The sequence below is a fragment of the Oncorhynchus kisutch genome, linkage group LG14 (assembly GCF_002021735.2).
Source record: "Oncorhynchus kisutch isolate 150728-3 linkage group LG14, Okis_V2, whole genome shotgun sequence".
NCBI classification, from domain to species: domain Eukaryota; kingdom Metazoa; phylum Chordata; class Actinopteri; order Salmoniformes; family Salmonidae; genus Oncorhynchus; species Oncorhynchus kisutch.
This window is the reverse complement of record NC_034187.2, coordinates 47,686,341-47,714,254: the sequence shown is the minus strand read 5'-3', so window position 1 is coordinate 47,714,254 and position 27,914 is coordinate 47,686,341. Positions and strand designations below refer to the sequence as shown.

General features: G+C 42.0%; 2 protein-coding genes and 1 non-coding gene across 4 annotated transcripts; 1 reads left to right on the top strand and 2 right to left on the bottom strand.

Moving 5' to 3' along the window:
* Positions 1 to 1,115: 1,115 nt before the first annotated feature.
* Positions 1,116 to 11,722, top strand: LOC109904485 (small conductance calcium-activated potassium channel protein 2-like). The gene is made up of 9 exons (XM_020501714.2): positions 1,116 to 1,942; positions 2,456 to 2,551; positions 2,855 to 3,136; positions 3,885 to 4,006; positions 8,731 to 8,872; positions 9,508 to 9,618; positions 9,849 to 9,976; positions 10,231 to 10,300; positions 10,605 to 11,722. The coding sequence occupies exons 1-9, from the start codon at positions 1,127 to 1,129 to the stop codon at positions 10,833 to 10,835; spliced, it is 1,998 nt and encodes a 665-aa protein (XP_020357303.2). The 5' UTR covers positions 1,116 to 1,126; the 3' UTR covers positions 10,836 to 11,722.
* Positions 11,604 to 14,010, bottom strand: LOC109903804 (40S ribosomal protein S27). Of its 2 annotated transcripts, none has more exons than XM_020500763.2 (4): positions 13,911 to 14,010; positions 13,061 to 13,169; positions 12,687 to 12,797; positions 11,604 to 11,859 (listed from the first exon to the last, which is right to left on the bottom strand). In XM_020500763.2, the coding sequence occupies exons 1-4, from the start codon at positions 13,914 to 13,916 to the stop codon at positions 11,831 to 11,833; spliced, it is 255 nt and encodes an 84-aa protein (XP_020356352.1). In that variant the 5' UTR covers positions 13,917 to 14,010; the 3' UTR covers positions 11,604 to 11,830. The 2 variants fall into 2 exon arrangements, with proteins under 2 accessions (XP_020356352.1, XP_031644324.1); XM_031788464.1 differs by having other exon boundaries at positions 13,061 to 13,194; positions 13,911 to 13,941.
* LOC116353521 (small nucleolar RNA SNORA35) lies at positions 12,110 to 12,242 on the bottom strand. Its single transcript, XR_004202955.1, has one exon. It is a non-coding gene; the product is annotated as a small nucleolar RNA SNORA35 (small nucleolar RNA).
* Positions 14,011 to 27,914: the final 13,904 nt, after the last annotated feature.

Sequence of the window (27,914 nt, the reverse complement as noted above, 5' to 3'; positions counted from 1 at the left end):
GATTAAATGGGAAATGATCCAAATTGCCAGCTTGGCAAGCTCCCATGACCATAATAAAAATAAAACCCAATAAAATAGTAATTCTTATCACTCAATAAAACTAAATGTCAACTATTCTTCCCTTATTCAACACATACACACACACACAAAAGGAGAAACAGGAGAAAGAACTGACAAACTTGATGAATTATTCTGTCAGATGACAAATACTTTGCCATGCAACTGGGGGACAACTGAAACTGTGGATCTTAGTCAGTCATAAGCCTAGTTTAAATTAATATGTCATGATGGACATAACGTAAGTGGAAAATAATTAAATAAAGGAGTCATAATACAATTGATATCCATGGACATATGGTTCATATGCTGCTATATGGATTATAGTTCATAACCTTTACTTGTGTCTGTGGGAGGGGAGCTGGATTGATAGAAAGTTATTTCTGAGAGACTAGAGAAACTGAATATATTTTTGTAGTTTTGTCACCTAATTATCTTTAGGTAATATCCAAGATATATTTAACTGATGCTTCAATTCCTTTGTGTTGACTTTGAGGATATTGACTAAAGGACAATTTAAGGAATTTAAAAAGAACAGGGGCATTTTTATCCAACAACGGTGGAATTGAAAACTTATTTGGAAGTACCTGAAATACGTGGAAAGGTAAGACTGAGCGGAAACAACTAGGTTTTAATAGTAATTTGGCAAGAATATTGATGATTGACATGGTAAGATTACCAGGTGCTGCAATAACTTCAAAAATTCTAGTGTTTCTAGATAAGTTTTTCCACCAGGTTTCCATTGTCTTATCATATTATCTTCAATGGAAACCCCATAGAGAAATGTCAATATATTGTCAACCATTATCACAGAGGAAGATTTGTGTTCATGTTTACATGTGAACTGTGAAGAGTATGAATGTCTTCTGTGAATCTCTTAGCATTCCGCAGGCATATCAACTCCGCCTCAGATTTCTTTTACAATAGAGTTTGTGTTTTTATATGCTTCCCTCTTACACATTTGTACTGTTTTCACTCCGACTGGCTGCATTAACTCCCTTTTGTCTCTTTCCAAACCCCATAAAATATTTCAATATGTATCAATCCCTAGATGGAGCCCTCTCCCTCTATGAACTTGACAATGCAGAATGAGGAGGATCAACATCCCCTCCTTCAATCAAAAGTGGTCCCTCTCCCTTCTGTTTTTGACAACCAGTGCAGAAGGAACCACTCATGTCAAAGAGGGGAAGATCACTCAGTGTGGCTCGATGGAACCCAGTCACCACCCACCCTCCAATATTACAATGGCTGCCAATATGTCCCACCCTCACCCCGAAGGGGAGACGATAAGGAAAAGTTTAGGGGGAAGGAGGTGCGCAAGGAAAAGAGAGGCGAGAAGCCAGCAGGAAATGAACAGAATGCTGGGCACAAGGAACGGATTTGGGGTAGTAAAGCCAAAAAGGCAAGCCCACAGAGGCGCCAGCAGGACATGAAATCCACTCAGTCACCCTACAACAGAGTCCGCATGTCTCGTATGGACTTAAGGGAGACAGAAAGTGGGCCTCCCAGTGAAGGAGGTCAAAGGCTAGAGCCCACATCAATGGAGATGCAAGTCCGCCAGAGTCTACCTGAGATTATCATTACAACCAAAGACGACTACCAGCCAAAGGACTCCAATCAAACATCCAGCTCTGACAAGAATCACACCAAATCTGAGGCCAAGGGCACCTATGGTGGAGGTGAGGAGAGCAGTGGTGCAGAGCTCAAGGATGGTCCCCGTGACTGCCCTCACAAGAAGACCCAGAGCATCGGTCATAGGCTGGTCCGGCGAAGGGCGTTGTTTGAGAGGAGGCAGAGGCTGAATGACTGTGCGCTCGCTGTGGGGATGTTTGGAGTGGTGGTCATGGTCACCGAGACAGAGCTCTCCTGGAGCGTCTACAGTAAGGTGAGTCTTGGGGTACAGATATGGGTTCCAATGCTTAATTTTTTTTCTGTATACTTTGAGCATTTGCTTGAGTCTGCCTGGAGTGCCAGATGGGAGGGGTTTGCAGTTTTGGGTCTTTTCTGTAGGTTAACTAAGCCAGGCAAGTTCAACCAGGCACAGATCACATTTTTTTTACACCTGGGTAATTAATGAGAAATAATGAGTTCTAACTAAGAGAAATGTATTTGAAGGTCTTCAGTGTTTGTTACTGAAGATGGCATATTTGAAGGTTACTGTGGCCAAGATGCAGTCTGAGGCACGTTGTACTGTAGAGCGCTGTGGACAACATGCCTTTTAATGTTCCCATGTTTGCGAAGATTGTATCAATCTGAAATGACCTTTTAAATGTCAAGCGTGCTACAATGCACTGATGATGATTGAATCCCAGCTGTATGTTAAAAGAAGGCATATTTGCCCAATTGAAGGGTACTGTATGTTAAGATGAGTGAGTCCACTACATGTGTTCCCCTACAGAGCTCCATATACTCCGTGGCTATGAAGTCTATTATCAGCCTGTCTTCTCTTATCCTGCTGGGCCTGATCATTGCCTACCACATCTGTGAGGTGCAGGTAATTTCACCTCTCTGACTACTTAATATACTGCCCATATCTCCCTATTTTAAACAAGCTATGATCCCTTGGCTTTGATTATTTTAAGTCATTCTACTCTTCAATTTTTTTGTTATATGCCAGACTATAATATAGTAGAGGTTCTATTGCTAACCTGGAAAGAAGATGGTGACAGAGGGCAACCTTGTCTGGTACCTCTCGTTATATAATTTATTACACTTTGACTACACTCTCAGTGACACCGTACTGCCTCTATGCTCTAACTCGGATATGGTTTTGTACCCATACTCTCATCACTGAAAGCTCTACATCCACGATAACGGAGCAGAGGACTGGCGAATCGCCATGACAATGGAACGAGTGACTCTGATCGCCCTGGAGCTGTTTGTAGCGGTGGTGCATCCGTTCCCGGTGGGTCTCCCATTGTCATGGCAAGCCATGTCCCCCACGCTGTCAGAGACGGAGCTGGAGATTGTGCTGGCTCTGCCCATGTTCCTGCGACTCTACCTCCTGGGTCGTGCCTTGATGCTGCACAGCCGACTCTACACAGACACGGCCTCGCGCAGCATTGGCGCCCTCAACAAGGTCAGGGGTCAACATTGGTCACCATGCAAGTGGTGCAACCTCTCCCTCAAATCTTAGTTACTTGCTTTAATGGACTTGTACACACTCAGTTTGTACATTAGCCAAAATGGATTTGACTTGAAGTTCAGTAGCAAGTACCACGATACGATGCTAAAGCTGCCCATTGGATTCCACAACACTTCCAGCAGCTACTCACCCCATTGCTAGGTGTTGCATTTTCATGGAATCCAATGGTCTGCTTTAGCATTGGCTCGCTGAGCATGCTAACAAAAAAGGCAATTTAATAACAACCAGAAGTATTTAAATCTTCTCGATATGTGATAATTAGAAGTAAAGCTACACCTTCCATCCTTGGATTGAGATACTGTACGTTTTCAAGCCATATCCCAAATTCCACTTGAATGAGAAGATACTTACTACTGATGTCGAGATTTTGTAGGCACAAAAATGTTTACACAACCATTGTGCAGTATCTCCACAATGCTTTTGTAATTATTTTACTTTTTTTTGTACAACTTGAGTTTGTTGGGGACACTACTATGACAGTGACACTACATTCTGCTTTGTCCCGCAACCCGCCTCCCTCTCCCACTCTCCTGAGTCTCTACCAAATCCTCCCACTGTAATTCCTTCCCTTGTTATTACTTTTTAAACTCTGATCAAACTGATGACCTTGAACTTCCCGCTTGGCTTTGCAAACCTCTCCATTCTTACTGTGGATATGAATATTATTATTACTTGTATCCAGATCCACTTCAACAGCCGTTTTGTGGTCAAAGCACTGATGACCATCTACCCTGGCACTGTGTTGATGATCTTCAGCGTCTCTCTGTGGCTCATCGCTGCATGGGGCCTTCATGTCTGTGAGAGGTGAGTGACTAACATGGAACCTGAACCGGCTGCATGCGTGCGTGTGCCATCGTGCATAAATGTATTTTGTCCCCCCACACCAAACACGATCAGGACACACAGGTTAAAATATCAAAACAAACTCTGAACCGATTATATTAATTGGGGGACCGGTCGAAAAAGCATTAAACATGTATGGCAATTTAGCTAGCTAGCTTGCACTTGCTAGCTAATTTGTCCTATTTAGCTAGTTGCTGTTGCTAGCTAATTTGTCCTGGGATATAAACATTGAGTTGTTATTTTACCGGAAATGCATACTCCGGCAATTAATTCACACATAAAACGGTCAACCAAATCATTTCTAGTTCTCTCTCCTCCTTCCAGGCTTTTTCGCCACTGACCTCGTTCATCTTTCAGTCACCCACGTGGGTATAACCAATGAGGAGATGGCACGTGGGTACCTGCTTCTATAAACCAATGAGGGGATGGGAGAGGCAGGACTTGCAGCTCGATCTGCGTCAGAAATAGAACTTGCTTATATTTTAGCCCTTGGCAATGCAGACACTCGTTGGAACGCACGCAGGCAGTGTGGGTGCAATAATTGAATAACATAGATTTCTACATTTATTTTGCAACGCTAGCGGTGTAGTCAGCCTGTAAGAAGGGAAATGAGGAGATTGAGGAGGAGTGAAATATGCAATAGACTTTTCCCGGGTCTATTGGTTGCAAGTTCGAATCCCCGAGCTGACAAGGTACAAATATGTCGTTCTGCCCCTGAACAGGCAGTTAACCCACTGTTCCTAGGCCGTCATTGAAAATAAGAATTTGTTCTTAACTGACTTGCCTAGTAAAATAAAGGTAATTTTTATTTATTTTTTTAATTAAAAGAAGTTGGGATTGAGAGAATGATGAACGAAGCAGAGAGCTTCTTGATGAAAACCTGCTCCAGAGCGCTCAGGAACTCAGACCTGGGTGAAGGTTCACATTCCAACAGGACAATGACACTAAGCACACAGCCAAGACAACGCAGTTGTGGCTTCGGAACAAGTCTCTGAATGTCCCTGAGTGGCCCAGCCAGAGCCCAGAATTGAACTAGATCGAACATCTCTGGAGAGACCTGAAAATAGCTACGCTGCGATGCTCCCCATCCAAGCTGAAAAGTTTGAGAAGATCTTGTAGCTTGTAGCATCATACCCAAGAAGACTCGAGGCTAAATTGCAGCCAAATGTGCTTCAACAAAGTACTGAGTAAACGGTCTGAAAACAAATGTAAATGTGATATTTCATATTTTTTTTTAAATACAGTGGGGCAAAAAAGTATTTAGTCAGCCACGAATTGTGCAAGTTCTCCCACCTAAAAAGATGAGAGGGGCCTGTAATTTTCATCATAGGTACACTTCAACTATGACAGACAAAATGAGAGAGCAATCCAGATAATAATTTTTTATGAATTTATTTGCAAATTATGGTGGAAAACAAGTATTTGGTCAATAACAAAAGTTTATCTCAATACTTTGTTATATACCCTTTGTTGGCAATGACAGAGGTCAAACGTTTTCTGTAAGTCTTCACAAGGTTTTCACACACTGTTGCTGGTATTTTGGCCCATTCCTCCATGCAGATCTCCTCTAGAGCAGTGATGTTTTGGGGCTGTTACTGGGCAACACGGACTTTCAACTCCCTCCAAAGATTTTCTATGGGTTTGAGATCTGGAGACTGGCAAGGCCACTCCAGGACCTTGAAATGCTTCTTACGAAGCCACTCCTTCGTTGCCCAGGCAGTGTGTTTGGGATCATTGTCATGCTGAAAGACCCAGCCATGTTTCATCTACAATGCCCTTGCTGATGGAAGGAGGTTTTCACTCAAAATCTCACGATGCATGGCCCCATTCATTCTTTCCTTTACACGGATCAGTCGTCCTGGTCCCTTTGCAGAAAAACAGCCCCAAAGCATGATGTTTCCACCCCCATGCTTCACAGTAGGTATGGTGTTCTTTGGATGCAACTCAGCATTCTTTGTCCTCCAAATACAACGAGTTGAGTTTTTACCAAAAAGTTATATTTTGGTTTCATCTGACCATATGACATTCTGCCAATCTTCTTCTGGATCATCCAAATGCTCTCTAGCAAACTTCAGATGGGCCTGGACATGTGCTGGCTTAAGCAGGGGGGACACGTCTGGCACTGCAGGGTTTGAGTCCCTGGCGGCGTAGTGTGTTACTGATGGTAGGCTTTGTACTTTGGTCCCAGCTCTCGGCAGGTCATTCACTAGGTCCCCCCATGTGGTTCTGGGATTTTTGCTCACCGTTCTTGTGAACATTTTGACCCCACGGGGTGAGATCTTGCGTGGAGCCCCAGATCGAGGGAGATTATCAGTGATCTTGTATGTCTTCCATTTCCTAATAATTGCTCCCACAGTTGATTTCTTCAAACCAAGCTGCTTACCTATTGCAGATTCAGTCTTCCCAGCCTGGTGCAGGTCTACAATTTTGGTGTCCTTTGACAGCTCTTTGGTCTTGGCCATAGTGAAGTTTTAGTGTGACTGTTTGAGGTTGTAGACAGGTGTCTTTTATATTGATAAAAAGTTCAAACAGGTGCCATTAATACAGGTAACGAGTGGAGGACAGAGGAGCCTCTTAAAGAAGAAGTTACAGGTCTGTGAGAGCCAGAAATCTTGCTTGTTTGTAGGTAACCAAATACTTATTTTCCACCATAATTTGCAAATAAATCGACTAAAAATCCTACAATGTGATTTTCTGGATTTTTTTATTCTCTTTTTGTCTGTCATAGTTTAAGTGTACCTATGATGAAAATTACAGGCCTCTCATCTTTTTAAGTGGGAGAACTTGCACAATTGGTGGCTGACTAAATACTTCCCCCCCACATTTGCAAACATTTCTAAAAAATAGTTTTTGCTTTGTTATTATGGGATATTGTGTGTAGATTGATGTGGGGAAATAAAACAAATTAATTTTAGAATAAGGCTGTAACGTAACAAAATTAGGAAAAAGTCAAGGGGTCTGAATACTCTCCAAATGCACTGTATAGCCTAGTAAGCAACTAACTCTAAAACACTGAGAAATGTCTCATTTTCATGAATTAGAAATTACATGACCCTCCCCTGGACTAGATTAAATACTAAACCCTCCCCTTGACCAAAATTGAAAAAGCATGACCCTCCAGCTACCATTCCTTAAATTTCGATCCATCCTTACTAACTATTGTTTGTTTGTTTTTTGATTTGGACATTCTTGAAAACGAGATGGTGCATCTCAAGAGATTTCATCCTGATAAATTTCTAATAAATAAATACATTTGCTGGCACAGAAAGAACAGAAAGAAAAGAAAAGGGATAGCAAACTATTTATTGACTAAATTCCTCTTGCACTACACTATATCTGACTGGGTAAAGAACTTTATTCTTCTTTTATTCTTCTTGAGTTAAAGCTGCAATATGTAACTTTTTGGGCAACCCGAACAAATTCATATAGAAATGTAAGTTATAGATCTGTCATGATCATTGTAAGCAAGTCTAAGAAGCCGTAGATCTGTTCTATGTGCACTATTTATTTTGGTTTTGTACACCAGCTTCAAATGGCTGAAAATACAATATTTGTGGTTATGGAAAATATATTTCACAAAGGCCATCAAATCAAAGTTGTTTTTGACAAAAATGAAAACATGTTAGTTTGTCACTTTCACGAGGTTGGAGTAATAACATGTTCAACTACTTAAGACATTGGCTTGATTCTAGGTTGTGCCTTTAGATGTAGAGAAAATGGAATAAGAGTCACATCTGGAGGCAACCAGTCACGGCTCATCACCTGCCCAATACTATCCCTACGGTGAAGCATGGTGGTGGCAGCATCATGCTGTGGTGATGTTTTCAGTGGCAGGGATTGGGAGACTAGTCAGGATCGAAGGGAAAGATGAACGGAGCAAAGTACAGTGATCCTTGATGAAATCCTGCTCCAGAGTGCTCAGGACCTCAGACTTGGGCGAAGGTTCCCCTTCCAACAGGACAACGACACTAAGCACACAGCCAAGACAATGTCCTTGAGTGGCCCAGCCAGAGCCCAGACTTGAACCCGATCTAACATCTCTGGAGAGACCTGAAAATAGCTGTGCAGCTGTGCACCTTCCAACCGGACAGAGCTTGAGAGGATCTGCAGAGAACAATAGGAGAAGCTCCTCAAATACAGGTGCGCCAAGCTTGTAGCGTCATATCCAAGAAGACTCGAGGCTGTCATTTCTGCCAAAGGTAATTCAACAAAGTACTGAGTAAATGAATACATACAGTTGAAGTCAGAAGTTTACATACACTTAGGTTGGAGTCATTAAAAATCGTATTTCAACCACGCCACAAATATCTTGTTCCACCATAATTTGCAAATAAATTCATTAAAAATCCTACAATGTGATTTTCTGGATTTTTTTTCTCATTTTGTCTGTCATAGTTGAAGTGTACCTATGATGAAAATTACAGGCCTCTCTCATCTTTTTAAGTGAGAGAACTTGCACAATTGGTGGCTGACTAAATACTTTTTTGCCCCACTGTATATGACTTGGACCAACCTGTACTGTGACTAATATCAGATGGGCCCATCATAAGTTCAGTCAGTCATATCAAAAATACAGTCAAATATCACACTCCTAGACAGAAACAAGTTTTTTGTTAAATGTTAATATGGTAAGAGTGGACAAGACAGAGGAAAAGCTGAACCATCATCCCTCCCTTGTCCTCTAGACACCACAACTATAAGGACCTGAGCAGTAACTACATGGAGGCCCTGTGGATGGTCTCGGTCACCTTCTTGTCCATTGGTTATGGGGATGTTGTTCCCCACACCTACTGTGGCCGCAGCATCTGTCTACTCACTGGGATCATGGTAAGCAGCTTCGGCGAAATAGGAAAGGCAATCGCACAGCTGAGTTGGCTTGTTGCCGGTGCCTTGGAATAATTTGATGAAATCTTTAAAAGAGAAGATGGTGGGAATCATTGTAATTGTGGTCATTAGCATACTGTGTTATTTTCCTTAAAGACCCAATGCAGCCATTTTTATCTCAATATCAAATCATTTCTGGTTAACAATAAAGTACCCTACTGTGATTGTTCTCAATTAAAATAGTGAAAAATTAACAAAAATGACTTCTTAGCAAGACCAATATCCCAAGCAAGAATTTTGCTAGGACTGTCTGGCAGTAGTCTGAGTGGGGAGGGGAAAACTGAAAACTAGCTGTTATTGGTTTGGAAATCTCTTTCTTATTGGTCTATTAACTCATTTACCGCCTGGTGGTGTCACCGGGTAGGCCAAAACTCCATCCCACCAAAACAGGCTAATATTTCAGGTGGTCTTTTCAAATAGCTCCTACACTAAAAGGGCATTATCATAATTTTCACAATTTCATAGTTCTATTCCAACTCCTAGTGTGGAAATAAAACAGGAACATCTAGATTTTGATTTCGCTGGGCCTTTAACCTTTTTTGTTTTGTTTATTTCTCTCTCTGTCATACACACACAAGGGGGCTGGTTGCACAGTGCTGGTGGTTGCCGTGGTTGCCAGGAAACTGGAGCTGACCAGGGCAGAGAAACACGTCCACAACTTCATGATGGATTCCCACTTTACAAAAGGGGTAAAACTCACCTGACTTAATTAACATGTGAATGTATTCAATAGTGGTCTTTGGAACCTTGACTTAACATATGTGAGACATTCAACGTTGACCTGTAAAGTTGTATGAATCATGGACTGTCTCACAAATGGCAACCTATTCCCTATATAGTGCACCGGTAAAAGGGTGCCATTTGGGATGCACACATTGAAAACTGAGTGTTGGATAAGGAAGCAATTGTTCTCTTCCAGATAAAAATTGCTGCAGCAAATGTACTGAGAGAGACCTGGATGATCTACAAACACACCAAGCTGGCCAGGGAGAGGGACCACTGCAGAGTGCGCATGCACCAGAGGAAGCTGCTGCTGGCAATCCACCGGTAAAGCACCATTCAAAACACACTTCCCCAAGTAACCCACCAATCAGCTTAGATATTCCCCTCTGAAAAGCCAATGAGGTTACACTTTACACCACATGCACAGGGGTGTCAGAACTCTAGAACTTGTGAAAGCCTCGACTGTAATACAGAAATGGTCATTCTCTGTTTATCATGAATTATATTTTCAATTTGTTTTACCTGTCCTGTGATTATGTCTGAAAGTTAGAAATCTTCTTCCTCTGTGTTCACCCCAGGCTGCGTGATGTGAAGATGGAAAGGAGGAAATTGGCTGACCAGGCCAACACGCTGGTGGATCTCTGCAAGGTGAGAGACAGGCACGGTTACCCATTAGGTTCACCCACTACTGTTGCAACAACCAAATATGACCAATATTCTAGAGGCCACTACTAGCCTGGACCCAGATCTGTTTGTGCTATCATGTCAACTCCCTGTCATGCCAAATGAGTGATGAGGAGTTGACATGGTAGCACAAACAGATCTGAGTCCAGGCTAGGCCACTACTGTTGCAACAACCAAATATGACCAATATTCTAGAGAAGGGAGCAATCGACAATCTTCTAAACATTATCACATTCTCAGACCACTCTGCACCTTTTCCCCCATGTAGATGCAGAATCTGATGTATGACGTGCTGTCAGAGGTGAGTGGATGCCGAGGGGACCTGGAAAAACACACAAACAGTCTGCAGCAGAATGTGGAGGAGCTGAGAGAAGGCTTTAGGACCCTAATGCCCCTCCTCTCTAGCACCCTCGCCACACAAAATGCTTCCATCCGCCACCTGCTCAGGGAGAGAGAGGAGCAGGCAGTGACATGGAGCATGGCAGGACAGGATAGGTAAGATGGCAAGAGGTATGCAATGTGTATTGTTACAGGGAAAGGTAGAAAGAAATTGATGGGCAAAAGTTGGGACGAGGATCTTCAAAAGATACTTTATAGGAATAACTGTTCAAAGTGTACGTAAAGAATGTGTCAAAGCAATAAGGGATGGATTATATTTTTATTTGAATTACGATGAGCCAACATCCAGACTATATGCAGTACTGATAAGTGACCCATACTGGCCCAAAAAAAACCTTGGTGATACTAGTCTTGATTTTAACATTCTCTGAATTAAACAAAAAATGTGTTGTTAGCCAGCATGTGCACTGAATGTTCTGCGCGTCGTAACTAATGTATTGTCATGATAGTATGTGGTGTACAGTATAAAACCATGTCCAGTAATAACCAAATCTGTTTTACTGAATTGTATAATTTACAGTAAACATTAATAAAGTTACATCTTTCTTGTCACGAGTCAGTTAATTACATATGGCTCCTTATGTATTTTCTTGAAAAAACAAACACTCGCTTTACTGTAACAGGCTATGAACACATGCCAGTGGTCGAGTTCCTGCCCAACTACATGCGCAGGTGTTGCGTGCCACGTCGTACAATTGGGAATCAGATTGCTTAATCATGTGTTCAGCAGATATCTTAAATACGGATCCCGGCGTTGTAATTTCTGGCATACGTCTGCAATGAAGTCAGGCAACTGTGCTATAGAACAGTGTTTCCATGCCATCATAGGCAAATATGGAAAAGGGAACAAAAGTTCAAACCACCCCAATTCTTTAGCCAAAACAATATTTTATTAAGAGACTGGTTGGAGGGTTGAGTTACAGCAACAAAGTGGACTATCACAGAGTACTCCCATCTGGCGTCCAGACGTCATGGGCACTTCTAGATCGATCCGCTGTTTCTTGGATGCAGGGACTGCTGTGTCAAGGCTGGAGTCGCTGAAATCAACCTGTCCAACCCCTCCCTTACATCTCTACCAGGGCATCGGGAGTACAACTAATGCTGCTTCCTCCTGAATGAGCACCCTGATGGAAAGAGAAAAGGACAGTCAGGCCACAGACAATGGGGCCATTACCACTACAATCTGAATGACTAGAGAGTAGCGGGACAGTGTTCATTCATTTGGTTGCATATTTACAGCATCTAGTGCTAAACAGTCTACATGGCACGAAAGCATTCACTGCCAAAACAATAATTTAAGATCTGCTAAAGCAATGTTGGAATCCAGTGTACTGCAACACCTAAATAATAAGTAGCACCATAGCATAACTTGCATCTTGTTCTCAGCCTTCGAAAGGAGAGAGCCAGTGGTCTAGCCCTACCCTTCTGCAAACTGAGATGTATCATCTGGCACTGGAATGAGACAGTACAACCATTGGGGTGGCAGTCCAGTCACTTGACAGTGCAGTTAGGTCATTTGATAAAGATATGAGCCATTAACATCTACAGTGAATGTGACAAGTCTGAATTAATCTGTGCCAATATCATCCAGTCAAATTACTATTCATTAACATAGGGTAGCGTAGTGGTGTGTTGGACTAGTAACCGAAAGGTTGCAAGTTCGAATCCCCGAGCTGACAAGGTACAAATCTGTCGTTCTGCCCCTGAACAGGCAGTTAACCCATTGTTCCTAGGCCGTCATTGAAAATAAGAATTTGTTCTTAACTGACTTGCCTAGTAAAATAAAGGTACAATTAAAAATTTAATAGGACCAACTACATCAATAAATATTGACATGCTGTACTTAACTGTTACTACTGTGAGTTTTTCCACAGATATTAAATTAGAGACTATCCACTCTCCAACATGAGTTGGAAAACCCAGGGGGAGACAGAATGCTGAGACTACTGACCCTCTGTGAGACGTGCTTTGCCGCCAGTGGGCTGACATAGAACTGTGGAGCAACCCACACACAGCACAACCGTCTGGGCGTGGCTGAACACAGTTGTGATCTTGTAGCATCCTGAGGGAAACAGAAAAATACAAAATATTAAACACACAATCTGAAGACCAACATCATTAGTGTCTGGGGGTGTATTCATAGTGTACATAGCAGCAAAGAAACTGAAACGAGTGTTTCTTATTGGACAAATACTAATAGGCCCCTCCCCATTTGCTTCCTAATGAATACAATGTTGTAAGTACTGAATCATTTAGCTACTGCATTCAGATAGACAAGGTGGCCCCTTCAAACATGAGTCCAATGAAGGAAAGAGCTGGATCTACCTGGGCACTTAACATCCATAAAATAGGAGTTAGGGCTCTGGACGAGACGCTTCTTCTTGTGGCTCCTCTTCTCCTCCTCAGGGGATGGGTGCAACAAGTCTTTTGCGAGCTGCAGAAGAGTGGACAAAAGACAGCTTAAAACGTTATTTAGCTTGATTAGTTAGGACTACTGTTTACAAGTGACAGACCGTGCATTTAACATTTGTCAATAGCAGACCCCCCTATCCAGAGAAAGCTACATCGCGGTATCAGCCAATAGTTATGTCAGATACACAACCCACAATGGGTGTTGGCTCACAGCCAGTTGAATTACATTGAAATCGAATCACATATCAACCACTCAAGCTTTGTTGAAATTGACATCAAAATAGGAAAATTGCTGCGAGTGATACTGCCAAGGAACTGTAATGAATTTGCGATCCAAAACCTTATAGCTACCACAACTCTTGCTCACTGGATTACGTAAAGTCAACGCTGACCCTTGTTCCGAGGCAAAATAATAACATGTTCACTTGGGATTTGAGCAGTAACTGGCACTACATAAATCTACTAGTACACACGTCAACTGTATGTTTAACAGCGACCGCTGTTGCGCGTATATATTTAGACAATGTTCCATTTTCAGGTGACTCTTTCTCCATGTTTGCGATATGCAGGCCGCCATCTTGTATCACAATGCGCGAGTATGTGAATGATTGTAATAGCAACACCTCGGCACTGAATAGGCCGACAGAGCTAAAACACACAACAGTCAGTACTCGCATTATTATGCATTACTGACTCCAGTATTGGCATCTAAAGCCCCATATGAACGGTTAAATTCGCAATTATGTCAGGCTCCAGTACTCACTGGCATGTTGGCGAGGAAATAGCCGCTGCCGGAAAGGAGGCATTGCCGGAAACAGGGGGTTCATATTGAAACTCATTTTGTGCACCGGCAGGAAGTGAGTGAATTAGAGGAGGTTGGTGGACATATTTGTAAGGTCAAAACACGTAAACTGTGTTCGAATACTCATACTAACCGTACTATTTCGGACGTGAATTGAGTATCTAGTATAGTTATCGATCATAGTATGGATATAGTTAGTATGCCAAAAGTTCCAGGATGTCATACGTAATTCGCAAAAATACGAAGTATACACGAGGTAGACACTATTTCCGTACTTTTAAGGCCCATAAGACAATTCTTCAGAAATGGGCGTGGCTTCACAACGTTTTCAGAGTTTAAGAAAATGGCAGAAAATATGCAGCTGAAGTCCAACGAGAGTGGATACAAATTGATTTCTTAAACTAGTTATGACAAATGTTAAGAAAATGTTAAGCAATGTAATAAAATAACTCCATTCCCTCAGGTGTTGCTATGTTATTCAGGAACATGTCAAGACCTGACCCTCAGAGCCTACCTTCTATTGACCCTGTTGACTCATCAGTAGGAAAGATTTGTTTCTCTTTTGGTCCATTCAACAACAGAGCGATACGATCCTTGTTTCAGCAGGATGTTGTATCTATACCTTATGTCATGCCTTATTGGAATGGATTTATTGATAATATCTGTTGGAAAAAAGTTTGGATGTTGCCACAAACATACCTACTTGTTAACAAAATTAAGGAAATTTCCTTTAAAATTATTCATAAATAATATCCTGCCAACCACTATATGAAGAAGTTTAAGGAAAACATCAACTCAAATTGCTCCTTTTGTAATGACCACCCAGAAACAGTTGTGCATCTTTTTTGGCATTGTATGCATGTAAGAAAACTGTGGCAAGACATCAGTAGGTTTATAATTGAACACATTTATGAAGATTTTACACTATTGTGGAGAGATGTACTGTTTGGATTCTTTACATACAATAGAAATAAGCGGAATCATTTTTATGTAATTAATTTCATTATTCTTTAGGCCAAATTTCATATACACAAATGTAAATTTACAAACAGAAAACCACATTTTCGTACCCTACAAAAAGAAATTGAACTGTATTTTAAGACGGTTAAATGCTCTACTAACAAAAAAGCTGTTAGAATTGTAAGTATATGCTTGTCCCTTAAGGTCCTTGTGTAATTGTAATGTGATATTGTACCCCCTAGCTCGATTGTCTATTATTTGTAATCTATGTATGCTTGTGTTCCCTCATGTGCTTTATGTATTGATTTGTTGTTAATAATAAATAAAATAAATAAAAAATAAAAATAAATAAAAAAAAGTAATAAAATAACTCTTCAAATAGGTTACGTTACGTGTTAGCGACGCTATCCTTACGCACTAGCGTCACAGCAGTATGTACTAGTTACCTAAATAATAAAAAATATACATTTATTTAACTAGGCAAGTCAGTTAAGAACAAATTCTTAGTTACAATGACAGCGTACTGGAGAACAGTGGTTTAGCTGCCTTGTTCAGGGGTGAAATAACATTTTTACCATGACAGGGCGGGGATTTGATCCAGCAAACTTTCAGTTGCTGTCCCAATGCGCTAACCACTAGACTGCCCGCCGCCCCTAATGTTAGTTGGCTACTAATACATCCAACTTGCCAGGCAGTATATTAACTATCTGCTATCTAACTAACTACCCAACTTTTATTGACTTGATTATTCACATCATGCTTAGCTAAGTGGTATGTATAGTTGTTTTGATTTTCAATGGAGTTAATGGCACTCTAGTCTGAGTGCCAGAGCGCCGAATAACTGATGAATTTACCAACGCTCAACACCAGTTGAATATGGCTGGTCAGTAAACGGAATATATGGTCAGTAAACCTTGGCATAAAAAAGCTTAATTAAATTGTTGCCAGCAGCACAGCTAATGTCACCAACGCTCTGGATAACATGAAAACAGCCTGACCACCTATGCCTAGGGCAGGAAAAATGGTCAGAGTGAGGTGTTCTCTCAATTGTGTCTGGAAGTAGCTAACCAACGTTAGCCAGTTAGCTTGAGTGCTTGACTGCCGTTGAACGCTCGGATCAACCATACTTATTGGCCAAAGCGTCCAGTGTGCTATCTGAATTTATGAACCGACAATCTGACAAAGCTATGGGTTTACGGACGTCCAAAGTGCACTCTGACACTCCAGATTGAATTTAATAACACACTCAAAGTCGTAAATTGCCTAGCTAGTAATTTGTTATGCTAACAAGCTAGCAAGAGGTTGCATAGCAACAGCATCAACTTCCGGTAGACAGGCTAGTATGCTCAACTGAAATTATACCGTTCGTTTAGAAAACTAAAATGAACTAATATCATGTAGTATACAGTATGTTAGCATGGGTTTTTGAACACCGCTATAGATTGATTGACAGATTGCACCCGTATTCAATTAAGGTAGATATTTAGCCAACAGGTGTATTGTCTTTTATCAGATTTCTCTAGAGATGTCATATCCCCAGTCGCATGGATTACAGAACACATCACAATCCAATAATGATGTGAGCAGAGACATATACAGTGTATAGAGAGAGTTAGGCCAGGTTTTAGGATGGCTAGCGCCCATATACTGTAGTACTAATTCAAAAAAGTTCTGGGACACTGTAAAGTCCATGGAGAATAAGAGCACCTCCTCCCAGCTGCCCACTGCTCTGAGGCTAGGAAACACTGTCACCAGTGTTTCTCTACGGCTGGCCATGCTTTCCACATGGCTACCCCTACCCCGGTCAACTGCCAGGCACCCTCAACAGCAACCCGCCAAAGCCCCCACCATTTTTCCTTCACCCAAATCCAGATAGCTGATGTTCTGAAAGAGCTGCAAAATCTGGACCCCTACAAAACAGCCGGGCTAGACAATCTGGATCCTCTCTTTCTAAAATTATCTGCCAAAATTGTTGCAACCCCTATTACTAGCCTGTTCAACCTCTCTTTCGTATTGTCTGAGATTCCCAAAGATTGGAAAGCTGCCGCGGTCATCCCCCTCTTCAAAGGGGGTGACATTCTAGACCCAAACTGCTACAGACCTATATCTATCCTACCCTGTCTTTCTAAGGTCTTCGAAAGCCAAGTTAACAAACAGATTACTGACCATTTAGAATCCCACCATACCTTCTCCGCTAAGCAATCTGGTTTCAGACCTGGTCATGGTGCACCTAAGCAATCTGGTTTCAGACCTGGTCATGGTGCACCTCAGCCACGCTCAAGGTTCTAAACGACATGATAACCGCCATCGATAAGAGACATTACTGTGCAACCGTATTCATCGACCTGGCCAAGGCTTTCGGCTGTCAATCATAACATTCTTATTGGCAGACTCGACAGCCTTGGTTTCTCAAATGATTGCCTCGCCTGGTTTACCAACTACTTCTCTGATAGAGTTCATTGTGTCAAATCGGAGGGCCTGTTGTCTGGACCTCTGACAGTCTCTATGGGTGTGCCACAGGGTTAAATTCTTTGGTTGACTTTATTTTCTGTATGCATCAATGATGTTGCTCTTGCTGCTGGTGATTCTCTGATCCACCTCTACGCAGACGACACCATTCTGTATACTTCTGGCCCCGCCTTGGACACTGTGTTAACCAACCTCCAGACGAGCTTCAATGCCATACAACTCTCCTTCCGTGGCCTCCAACTGCTCTTAAACGCAAGTAAAACTAAATGCATGCTATTCAATCGATGACTGCCTGCACCTGCTCGCCCGTCCAGCATCACTACTCTGGACGGCTCTGACTTAGAATACGTGGACAACTACAAATACCTGGGTGTCTGGTTAGACTGTAAACTCTCCTTCCAGACTCACATTAAGCATCTCCAATCCAAAATTAAATCTAGAATCGGCTTCCTATATCACAGCAAAGCATCCTTCACTCATGCTGCCAAACATACCCTTGTAAAACTGACCATCCTACCAATCCTCGACTTCGGTGATGTCATCTATAAAATAGCCTCCAACACTCTACTCAACGAACTGGATGCAGTCTATCACAATGCCGTCCGTTTTGTCACCAAAGCCCCATACACTACCCACCATTGCGACCTGTACGCTCTCGTTGGTTGGCCCTCGCTTCATACTCATCGCCAAACCCACTGGTTACAGGTTATCTACAAGTCTCTGCTAGGTAAAGCCCCGCCTTATCTCAGCTCACTGGTCACCGTAGCAGCACCCACTCGTAGCACGCGCTTCAGCAGGTATATCTCACTGGTCACCCCCAAAACCAACTCCTCCTTTGGTCGTCTTTCCTTCCAGTTCTCTGCTGCCCATGACTGGAACGAATTGCAAAAATCTCTGAAGCTGGAGACTCACATCTCCCTCACTAGCTTTAAGCACCAGCTGTCAGAGCAGCTTACAGATCACTGCACCTGTACATAGCCCATCTGTAAACAGCCCATCTGGAATTTATTTATTTATTTTGCTCCTTTGCACCCCAGTATCTCTACCTGCACATTCATCTTCTGCCGATCTACCATTCCAGTGTTTAATTGCTATATTGTAATTACTTTGCCACCATGGCCTATTTATTTCCTTAACTTACCTCATTTGCACTCACTGTATATAGACTTTTTATTTTCTACTGTATTATTGACTGTATGTTTTGTTTATTCCATGTGTAACTCTGTGTTGTTGTATGTGTCGAATTGCTACGCTTTATCTTGGCCAGGTCGCAGTTGCAAATGAGAACTTGTTCTCAACTAGCCTACCTGGTTAAATAAAGGTGAAATAAATAAATATACAACTTTATTCTTGAAATGTTGGTGATGTAACAATAGAGTGCTGCCGACAGTTCCCTATGAAATGAACCGCTGTAAACAAGCAAAAAAGAGCAGTGAATTTAATTCATTGATTTATATCCAAGTCTTTACTGTGTTGTAGTGTCAACAAATTGTATATCTGACATCTTCATATGTTTAGAAAACTATCAGATATAAACAGCACAACTCGGAAGCGTTAATTATCACTTAGCAATGGCTATGCGCCTAACTCTTTATATACACTCAGTGGCCAGTTTATTAGGTACACAAAAATGGTTTGCTCCTATAGACAGTGAGCCATGTTATATAAAGCAGCCAGACAGACATTGAGGCATTCAGATACTGTTCGACTGAATGTTAGATTGGGCGAAACGAGTGACCTAAGCGACTTTGAGCATGGTATGATAGTTGTTGCTGGGCGCGCCGGTTCCAGCATCTGAGAAACGTCCACTCTCCTGAGCTTTTCATCCACAACAGTGTCTAGGGTTTACCGAGAATGGCGTGACAAATAAAAAACATCCAGTCAGCGTCAGTCCTATGGGCGAAACTACTCATTGATGAGAGGTCGAAGGAGAATGGTAAGAATCATGCAGGCTACCAGGCGGGCCACAAACAGGCAAATAATGGCGGATGGGCTATTGTAGCAGATGACCACACTGGGTTCAACTCCTATCACCTAAAAACAAGATGTGGCTCCAGTGGGCATGCAATCACCAACACTGGACAATTGAGCAGTGGAAAAGCATCGCCTGGTCCGACAAATCATGATTCCTGGAGCAGCATGCTGATGGCAGAGTCAGAATTTGGCGTAAGCAGCATGAATCCATGGCCCCATCCTGCCTGGTGTCAACGGTACAGGCTGGTGGCGGTGGTGTAATGGTGTGTGGAATGGTTTGAGCAATGTTTCCATGCCACGAAGAATGCAGGCTGTTCTGGAGACCCACTAGATGGGTGTACCTAATAAACTTTCCACTGAGAGTACATGGCTCTGATTGTGAGTGATCATACATCACAATGAGTGATTGTGACACTGATTGTTCTGTGTTCATCCCTAAATATGAAAATGTATTAAAACGGCAAATCTATGTGGTGGAACACTTTGCATTTCCGTCTTCTGTAATCTCTTTCTACATCTATCCAATATATCAACATATGAGGCATTTCTGAAATCCTCAAGATGTTTCCTAATCACACAAAAATGACAAATGTTGATGATATATTCACAGAAGGCATTATACAACCATTTGTGTATGTAGCCGATGCGAAATGGCTAGCTAGTTAGCGGTGGTGCACGCTGGTAGTGGTTCCCCTTGCTCTGCAAGGACCGCGGATTTTGTGGAGCGATGGGTAACGATGCTTCGAGGCTGACTGTTGATGTGTGCAGAGCGTCCCTGGTTCGCGCCCAGGTTGGGGCGAGGGGACAGACGTAAAGTCTGTACACTAAGCCAAAACCATATTTTCATTTGGTGTTTGGTAAACCGGGATAGCAGGTTAGATAAACACTTTGTTGGCCGACATTCTGCATATGATCAAATCGATGAAACGGCTAAATATCTACCTTAATTGAATACGGGTGTAATCTGTCAATCAATCAATGACAATTGTATTGACACTTTGTTGGCCGACATTCTGCATAAATTCAAATCGATGAAACGTTTCAATATAATACATCTCAATACAGTGTTCTGTTCCTAAAACTAGAATCTGTCAATACAGTGTTCTGTTCCTAAAACTAGAATCTAAATCCCACTCCAATTCGCATACCGCCCCAAGAGATACACAAATGAAGCAATATCAATCGCGCTCTACACTGCCCTTTCCCACCTGTACAAAAGAAACACCTAAATGAGAATGCTGTTGACGACAGCTCAGCGTTCATCACCATAGTGCCCACAAAGCTCATCACTAAGCTAAGGACCCTGGGTCTAAACACCTCCCTCTGCAACTGGATCCTGGACTTCCTGACAGGCCGCCCCCAGGAGGTAAGGGTAGGCAACCTGCCCAGGGACTGCGGTTGAAAATGAGCCGGCTGGCTAAAACCTGCACTTTTACTGAAATGTTGATTAATGTGCACTGTCCCTGTAAAAATAAAATCAACTCAACAACACATCTGCCACGCTGATCCTCAACACTGGGGCCTCTCAGGGGTGTGTGCTTAGTCCCCTCCTGTACTCCCTGTTCACCCACAGCTGCGTAGCCAAGCACGACTCTAACACCCTCATTAAGTTTGCTAACGTCACAACAGTGGTAGGCCTGATCACTGACAACAATGAGCCTATAGGGAGGAGGTCAGAGACATGGCAGTGTGGTGCAAGGACAACAACCTCTCCCTCAATGTGTGCAAGACAAAGGAGTTGATCGTGGACCACAGGAAAAGGAGGGCCGAACAGGCCCCCATTTACATCGACCGGGCTGTAGTGGAGCGGGTCGAGAGTTTCAAGTTCCTTGGTGTCCACATCACCAACAAACTATGATGGTCCAAACACACCAAGACAGTCACGAAGAGGGCACGACAACACCTTTCCCCCTCAGGAGACTGAAAAGATTTGGCATGGGTCCCCAGATCCTCAAAAAGTTCTACCTCCGAACATAAGGCGCTACAGAGGGTAGTACGTACAGCCCAGTACATCCCTGGGGCCAAGCTTCCTGACATCCAGGACCTACAGTACCAGTCAAAAGTTTGGACACCACCACACCATCACAACTCTTCCATCTTTCACCGTGGGAAACACACATGCGGAGATCATCCGTTCACCTGCTCTGCGTCTTACAAAGACACGGCGGTTGGAACCAAAAATATCACATTTGGACTCATCAGACCAAATGACACATTTCCATAGGTCTAATGTCCATTGCTCGTGCTTCTTGGCCCAAGCAAGTCTCTACTTCATATTCGTGTCCTTTAGTAGTGGTTTCTTTGCAGCAATTCAACCATGAAGGCCTGATTCACATTGAACAGTGGATGTTGGGATGTGTCTGTTACTTGAACTCTGAAGCATTTATTTGGGCTGCAATTTCTGAGGCTGGTAACTCTAATGAACTTATCCTCTGCAGCAGAGGTAACTCTGGGTCTTCCTTTCCTGTGGCGGTCCTCATGAGATCCAGTTTCATCATAGCGCTTGATGGTTTTTGCGACTGCACTTGAAGAAACTTTAAAAGTTATTGAAAATTTCCAGATTGACTGACCTTCATGTCTTAAATGAATGATGAACTGTCATTTCTCTTTGCTTATTTGAGTTGTTCTTGCCATAATATGGACTTGGTCTTTTACCAAATAGGGCCATCTTCTTCTCAAACGCATTACGAAGGAAAGAAATTCCACAAATGTACTTTTAACAAGGCACACCTGTTAATTGAAATGCATTCCATGTGACTACCCAAGAGTGTACAAAGCTGTCATCAAAGCAAAGGGTGGCTACTTTGAAGCTATTTATGAAATATATTTAGATTTGTTTAACACTTTTTTGGTTACTACATTATTCCATATGTGTTATTTCATATTTGATGTCTGAAATGTGTTATTTCATAGTTTTGAATGAGCAGGTGTGTCCAAACTTTTGACTGGTACTGTACATACTAGGCAGTGTCAGAGGAAAGCCCCCAAAAATTGCCAAAGACTCCAGTCACCCAAGTCATAGACTGTTCTCTCAGCTACCACATGGCAAGCGGTACCGGAGCTTCAAGTCTAGGTCCAAAAGGCTCCTTAACTTCTTGGATATAGGGGGCGCTCTTTTAATTTATGGATAAAAAAACGTGCCCGTTTTAAGCGCAATATTTTGTCACTAAAAGATGCTCAACTATGCATATAATTGACAGCTTTGGAAAGAAAACACTAACGTTTCCAAAACTGCAAAGACATTATCTGTGAGTGCCACGGAACTCATGCTACAGGCGAAATCAAGATGAAACTTCAACCAGGAAATGGGCAGAATTTTTGAGGCTCTGTATTCCATTGTCTCCTTATATGGCTGTGAATGCGCCGGGAATGAGCCTGCCCTTTCTATCGTTTCTCCAAGGTGTCTGCAGCATTGTGACGTATTTGTAGGCATATCATTGGAAGATTGGCCATAAGAGACTACATTTACCAGGGGTCCGCCCGGTGTCCTTTGTCTAAATTGGTGCGTAATCTACAAGCTGCACGCAGTCATCCAGTGATTGAGAGTAGAGAGGAGGCTTTCAACGAATGATATATCATGAAGAGATATGTGAAAAACAACTTGAGGATTGATTCTAAACAACGTTTACCATGTTTCAGTCGATATTATGGAGTTAATTTTAGTTTTTTTTTTGGTAGCCAAACGTGACGCACCAAACGGAGCGATTTCTCCTAAACAAATAATCTTTCAGGAAAAACTGAGCATTTGCTATCTAACTGAGAGTCTCCTCATTGAAAACATCTGAAGTTCTTCGAAGGTAAATGATTTTATTTGAATGATTTTCTGGTTTTTGTGAAAATGTTGCCTGCTGATGCTAACGCTAAATGCTACGCTAGCTGCGCTAGCTGTTACACAAATGCTTGTTTTGCTATGGTTGAGAAACATATTTTGAAAATCTGAGATGACAGTGTTGTTAACAAAAGGCTAAGCTTGAGAGCTAGCATATTAATTTCATTTCATTTGCGATTTTCATGAATAGTTAACGTTGCGTTATGGTAATGAGCTTGAGGCTGTATTCACGATCCCGGATCCGGGATGGCTAGAATCAGCTTCTACCCCCAAGCCATAAGACTGCTGAACAATTAATCAAATGGCCACCTGGAATATTTACATTGACACTGCCCTATGGGACTCCCAATCACAGCTGGTTGTGATACAGCCTGGAATCGAACCAGAGTATGTAGTGATGCCTTAGACCACTGCGCCACTCGGAAGTCCAGTAAAGGACTTTTATTTATTTAATACATTTTAAAATAAGGCAGTAACATAACAAAATGTTGAAAAAGTCCATTAGAAATTATATTCACAGGGGGTTCTAAATGTCTGTTTGTGTGGTTTTCTGAAAGTACAGAATGAAGAGGAATTATAATTAGTAAATGTCAGGTTATAGCAATAAACAATATTACATTGACGTAACATAATAAACTGCTATTAGAATAGTAAGCCACATTGACAATATGACAGTTATACTGTAAATTAACCATGGATTTACACAGGAAACTAACTGAAACGAACTCCCACAAGGGAGCAGGGCAGAACTATACAATGCACAGCCCAATGAAGGGCCATGATGGCAACTTCAAAAGGAGTCAGTCTTAGCAGTACAAGCTATTAATTCTGACAACCCGTACAGTGGTGCTGTGAGCCGGATCTACAGTTGCGCTAAGCTCAATACTGGGGTCGCTGTTGATTAAATTTGAGAGGTGAATGTAGCACATGGGGATGTATGAAACTTACTCCTCAGCTTGAAGTGTCTCCACTTCCTCTAGCTTTTTGTGTGGCGCTTACTGGTTAAAGGGAGGTCACGTGTGCTAGGAAGGCAAAGGTCCTGTATGGGGGTTAATTCTGGTGTTAAGCACCAGAATTAAGCCTTGTAAATCTACTGATACCTCTCACGAAGTCACCTAACATCTTCCTAGCGCCATAAAATACTGTGAATTAACATCGGAAAAAAACTTGGGTCCATTGACAGTCTAAGGACGACGTGTTCACGTAACGTAGCACTGACACTTCACTTGTAAGTTTATTATGAACGACCTTAGCACCGACGCCTTCAAAACGTCTACATGTGTTAGGCGTCTCATGTTTAGTTTATTATTAAAGATCCACCGTGATCGCCTTAAATGTCTATATGTACATGATTTAGATTTTTATTTTTTTTAATTGCTAGAGTAATCTAATCAATTTCATTTGTAGATTTAGCTAAAATAGGCATATCACCTCAATACAAAAATTATTAGGCTAGTAAATTCGGAGCTCAGACTGAAATAAAAATATATAAAAACATTTTTTCAGAAACTCTGGCATCTTTCTCTAACCTGAAAATCACTGATGTCATGATTGTACCTATTTTTTCCCCCTTGATTCCCAGGTTTAACAGACACAGTCACTGTCACCATGCAATCCTTAGGCTATACATTTCTGTGGAGATGTCTTATGTTTAACAGCAGCGCTTGAAATGAGGGTGGTATGTGAGGACATAGGCCTAACCTGTGTTATAGAGAGTAGCATAAAGCATATGCTACCCCTTGTTTGCTTAGCCTTAGAAAAAACAACGGTTCAGATTTTATAAAGCGATCTAGGCTATAACAGTCATATCTGCATAGCCTACTAGCCCATCGAAGGTCTTGCTCAGCCTCAACATCACAGAAATCTGTGGATGGTTTATTAAATGCTCTGCAATTTAGAAAATTAGTGGTAGGCTATGCCTACCACAAAATACCAAGAAGATAGAATCGGTATGGGTCTATGCATAGACCAAACAGCTTAACAGATAAAAACGTATTTATTCAAGAGTCCCATTGAGTCAGGCTATTCATTTGCAGTTGCGTTCTTACGCATAACCTTAGCCTAAACGGAACTGAAAACAACCCAGCCTGTTTTGATCACAGATCATGATGAAGCCTGAACATTTCAGGCTGTTTGTCACTGATTTAGCCCACAATCGCCTACAAATTTGATACACATGAAGACCTATATTTATTTTGGATTTGACAAACAATACCCTGACTAGGATCCTGACTTTTCCCCACATCATATTTGTTACCAATTAGGCTAAATGTATTCCTATTAATAAGCTTTTGTTTTCCTAATGTTTTGCATAGGCTAGCCATTGCAATTGTTATTTTCCATCTTCTGCTTTTTATGAATAAACAGGCATCGGGTTAAAAAATTATATCATTTTGATACCCCCCCCACACACACATTAACGCCACTTACCTTTCAGATCACAAAGTCAGCTAATTTCCACTCATTCATATGCAAATACATTTGATTCATACACAGGCTTGTCTGGCTGGCATGTTTTCATTTAAAAAAATCACAGTTCATTAGTACACCCGTGTGGTTGAATACAACCATGAATAATGTTGAACTTACAAATACCATCAAGGGATATGTTACAATTTACAATAATGAACACCTTATGGCATGAAAACCAATCTGGCAATATTTTAGATTTAAATATAGAAACGTTGTTTTTTGGTACATGTGTGTCAATTTACTTTCTGAATTTTATACACTCACATGGCAATCATAGACTGAAATACTGAATTATTTTGTGTGGAATAGAGAGGCGGGTTTTTGAGGCGACATTGTGTGAGCAGTGGGAATTTGAAGAAAAACAGACAAACTTTACTCGGTGTTGTGACGGTTTGGCACAGCTGTGCTGTGACTGGGTTAGAGATGGTAGGAGATAGTGATGGAAAAGAAAGTGAAGCAAGTATGGAGCATAGTAGTACAAATAAAGGATGGAGTAAGAAAAAGAAAAAGAAAGTGGAGAGAAAGGGAGTAGGGGTTTGAAGGGGAGCGAGAGGTCTATGGAGGTAGAGAGGAGGCAGAAAAATAAGTTTGAGGAGAGAAACATATTTTCTAACACTAGAGGCAGTTCAGAGGTACAATGTGTCGAAGAAGGGCAAGATAAGACATGAGGGGGGCATGGAGGTGAGGAGGAGCATAAAGTTATTCTGAAGTTTAGGAAGGAAGGGGGAGTAGGGGCAATGAGTCTGATAAGGTTGACGGCTGTGATACGGCTGTGATAAAAGAGTTGATTGGGGATTGGGGAAGTGTTAAGAGTTTGTTGGTGTTCTGTAAGGACATGACACAGAGGGAGAAAGCTGTGAAGCAAATACACTGCAAATAGCAAATACACTAAAAAGTTCATTTGATTTATTTATTTCACCATTATTTAACCAGGTAGGCCAGTTGAGAACAAGTTCTCATTTACAACTGCGACCTGGTCAAGATAAATCAAAGCAGTGTGACACAAACAAAACAGAGTTACACATGGAATAAACAAACGTACTGTCAACAGCACAGTAAAAAAGTCTATATACAGTGTGTGCAAATGAAGTAAGATTAGGGAGGTAAGGCAATAAATAGGCCATAGTGGCGAAATAATTACAATTTAGCAATTAACCACTGGAGTGATAGATGAGCAGAAGATGAATGTGCAAGTAGAGATACCTTTTTGCAAAGGAGCAAAAAAAAAAATATGGGAATGAGGTAGTTGGGTGGGCTATTTACAGATGGGCTATGTACAGATGCAATGATCTGTAAGCTGCTCTGACAGCTGATGCTTAAAGTTAATGAGGGAGATATGAGTCTCCAGCTTCAGTGATTTTTGCAATTCGTTCTAGTCATTGGCAGGAGAGAACAGGAAGGAAAGGTGGCCAAAAGGAGGAGTTGGCTTTGGGGGTGACCAGTGAAATATACCTGCTGGAGCGCATGCTACAGGTGGGTGCTGCTATGGTGACCAGTGAGCGGAGATAAGGCGGGGCTTTACCTAGCAAAGACTTATAGATGACCTGTATCTGGTGGGTTTAGTGACAAATATGAAGCGAGGGCCAGCCAACGTGAGCATACAGGTCGCAGTGGTGGGTAGTATATGGGGCTTTGGTGACAAAACGGATGGCACTGATAGACTGCATCCAATTTGCTGAGTAGAGTGTTGGAGGCTATTTTGTAAATGACATCGCTAAAGTCAAGGATCGGTAGGATAGTCAGTTTTAAGAGGGTATGTTTGGCAGCATGAGTGAAGGATGCTTTGTTGCAAAATAGGAAGCCGATTCTAGATTCAACTTTGGATTGGAGATGCTTGATGTGAGTCTGGAATGAGAGTTTACAGTCTAACCAGACACCTAGGTATTTGTAGTTGTCCACATAGAAGTCAGAACCATCTAGAGTAGTGATGCTAGACGGGCGGGCAGGTGTAGGCAGCGATCGGTTGAAGAGCATGCATTTAGTTTTACTTACATTTAAGAGCAGTTGGAGGCCATACCCCAGGAGTTGTATGGCATTGAAGCTCGTCTGGAGTTTTGTTAACACAGTGTCCAAAGAAGGGCCAGAAGTATACAAAATGGTGTCACCTGCGTGGAGGTGGATCAGCGAATCACCAGCAGCAAGAGCGACATCATTGATGTATACAGAGAAAATAGTCGGCCTGAGAATTTAACCCTGTGGCATAACCATAGAGACTGCCAGAGCTCCAGACAACAGGCCATCCGATTTGACACACTGAACTC

What these genes read in the sequence shown, in the direction of transcription:
- LOC109904485 (XM_020501714.2), top strand. Translation starts at nt 1,127, where the DNA reads ATGAACTTGACAATGCAGAATGAGGAGGATCAACATCCCCTCCTTCAA. An exon ending in GTCTACTCACTGGGATCATG is followed by an intron (nt 8,873 to 9,507) that starts GTAAGCAGCTTC and finishes TACACACACAAG; the next exon opens with GGGGCTGGTTGCACAGTGCT. An exon ending in CGCTGGTGGATCTCTGCAAG is followed by an intron (nt 10,301 to 10,604) that starts GTGAGAGACAGG and finishes TCCCCCATGTAG; the next exon opens with ATGCAGAATCTGATGTATGA.
- LOC109903804 (XM_020500763.2), bottom strand. An exon ending in TATGGATGTTAAGTGCCCAG is followed by an intron (nt 12,798 to 13,060) that starts GTAGATCCAGCT and finishes TGTTTCCCTCAG; the next exon opens with GATGCTACAAGATCACAACT. An exon ending in CAAAGCACGTCTCACAGAGG is followed by an intron (nt 11,860 to 12,686) that starts GTCAGTAGTCTC and finishes TCTTTCCATCAG; the next exon opens with GGTGCTCATTCAGGAGGAAG.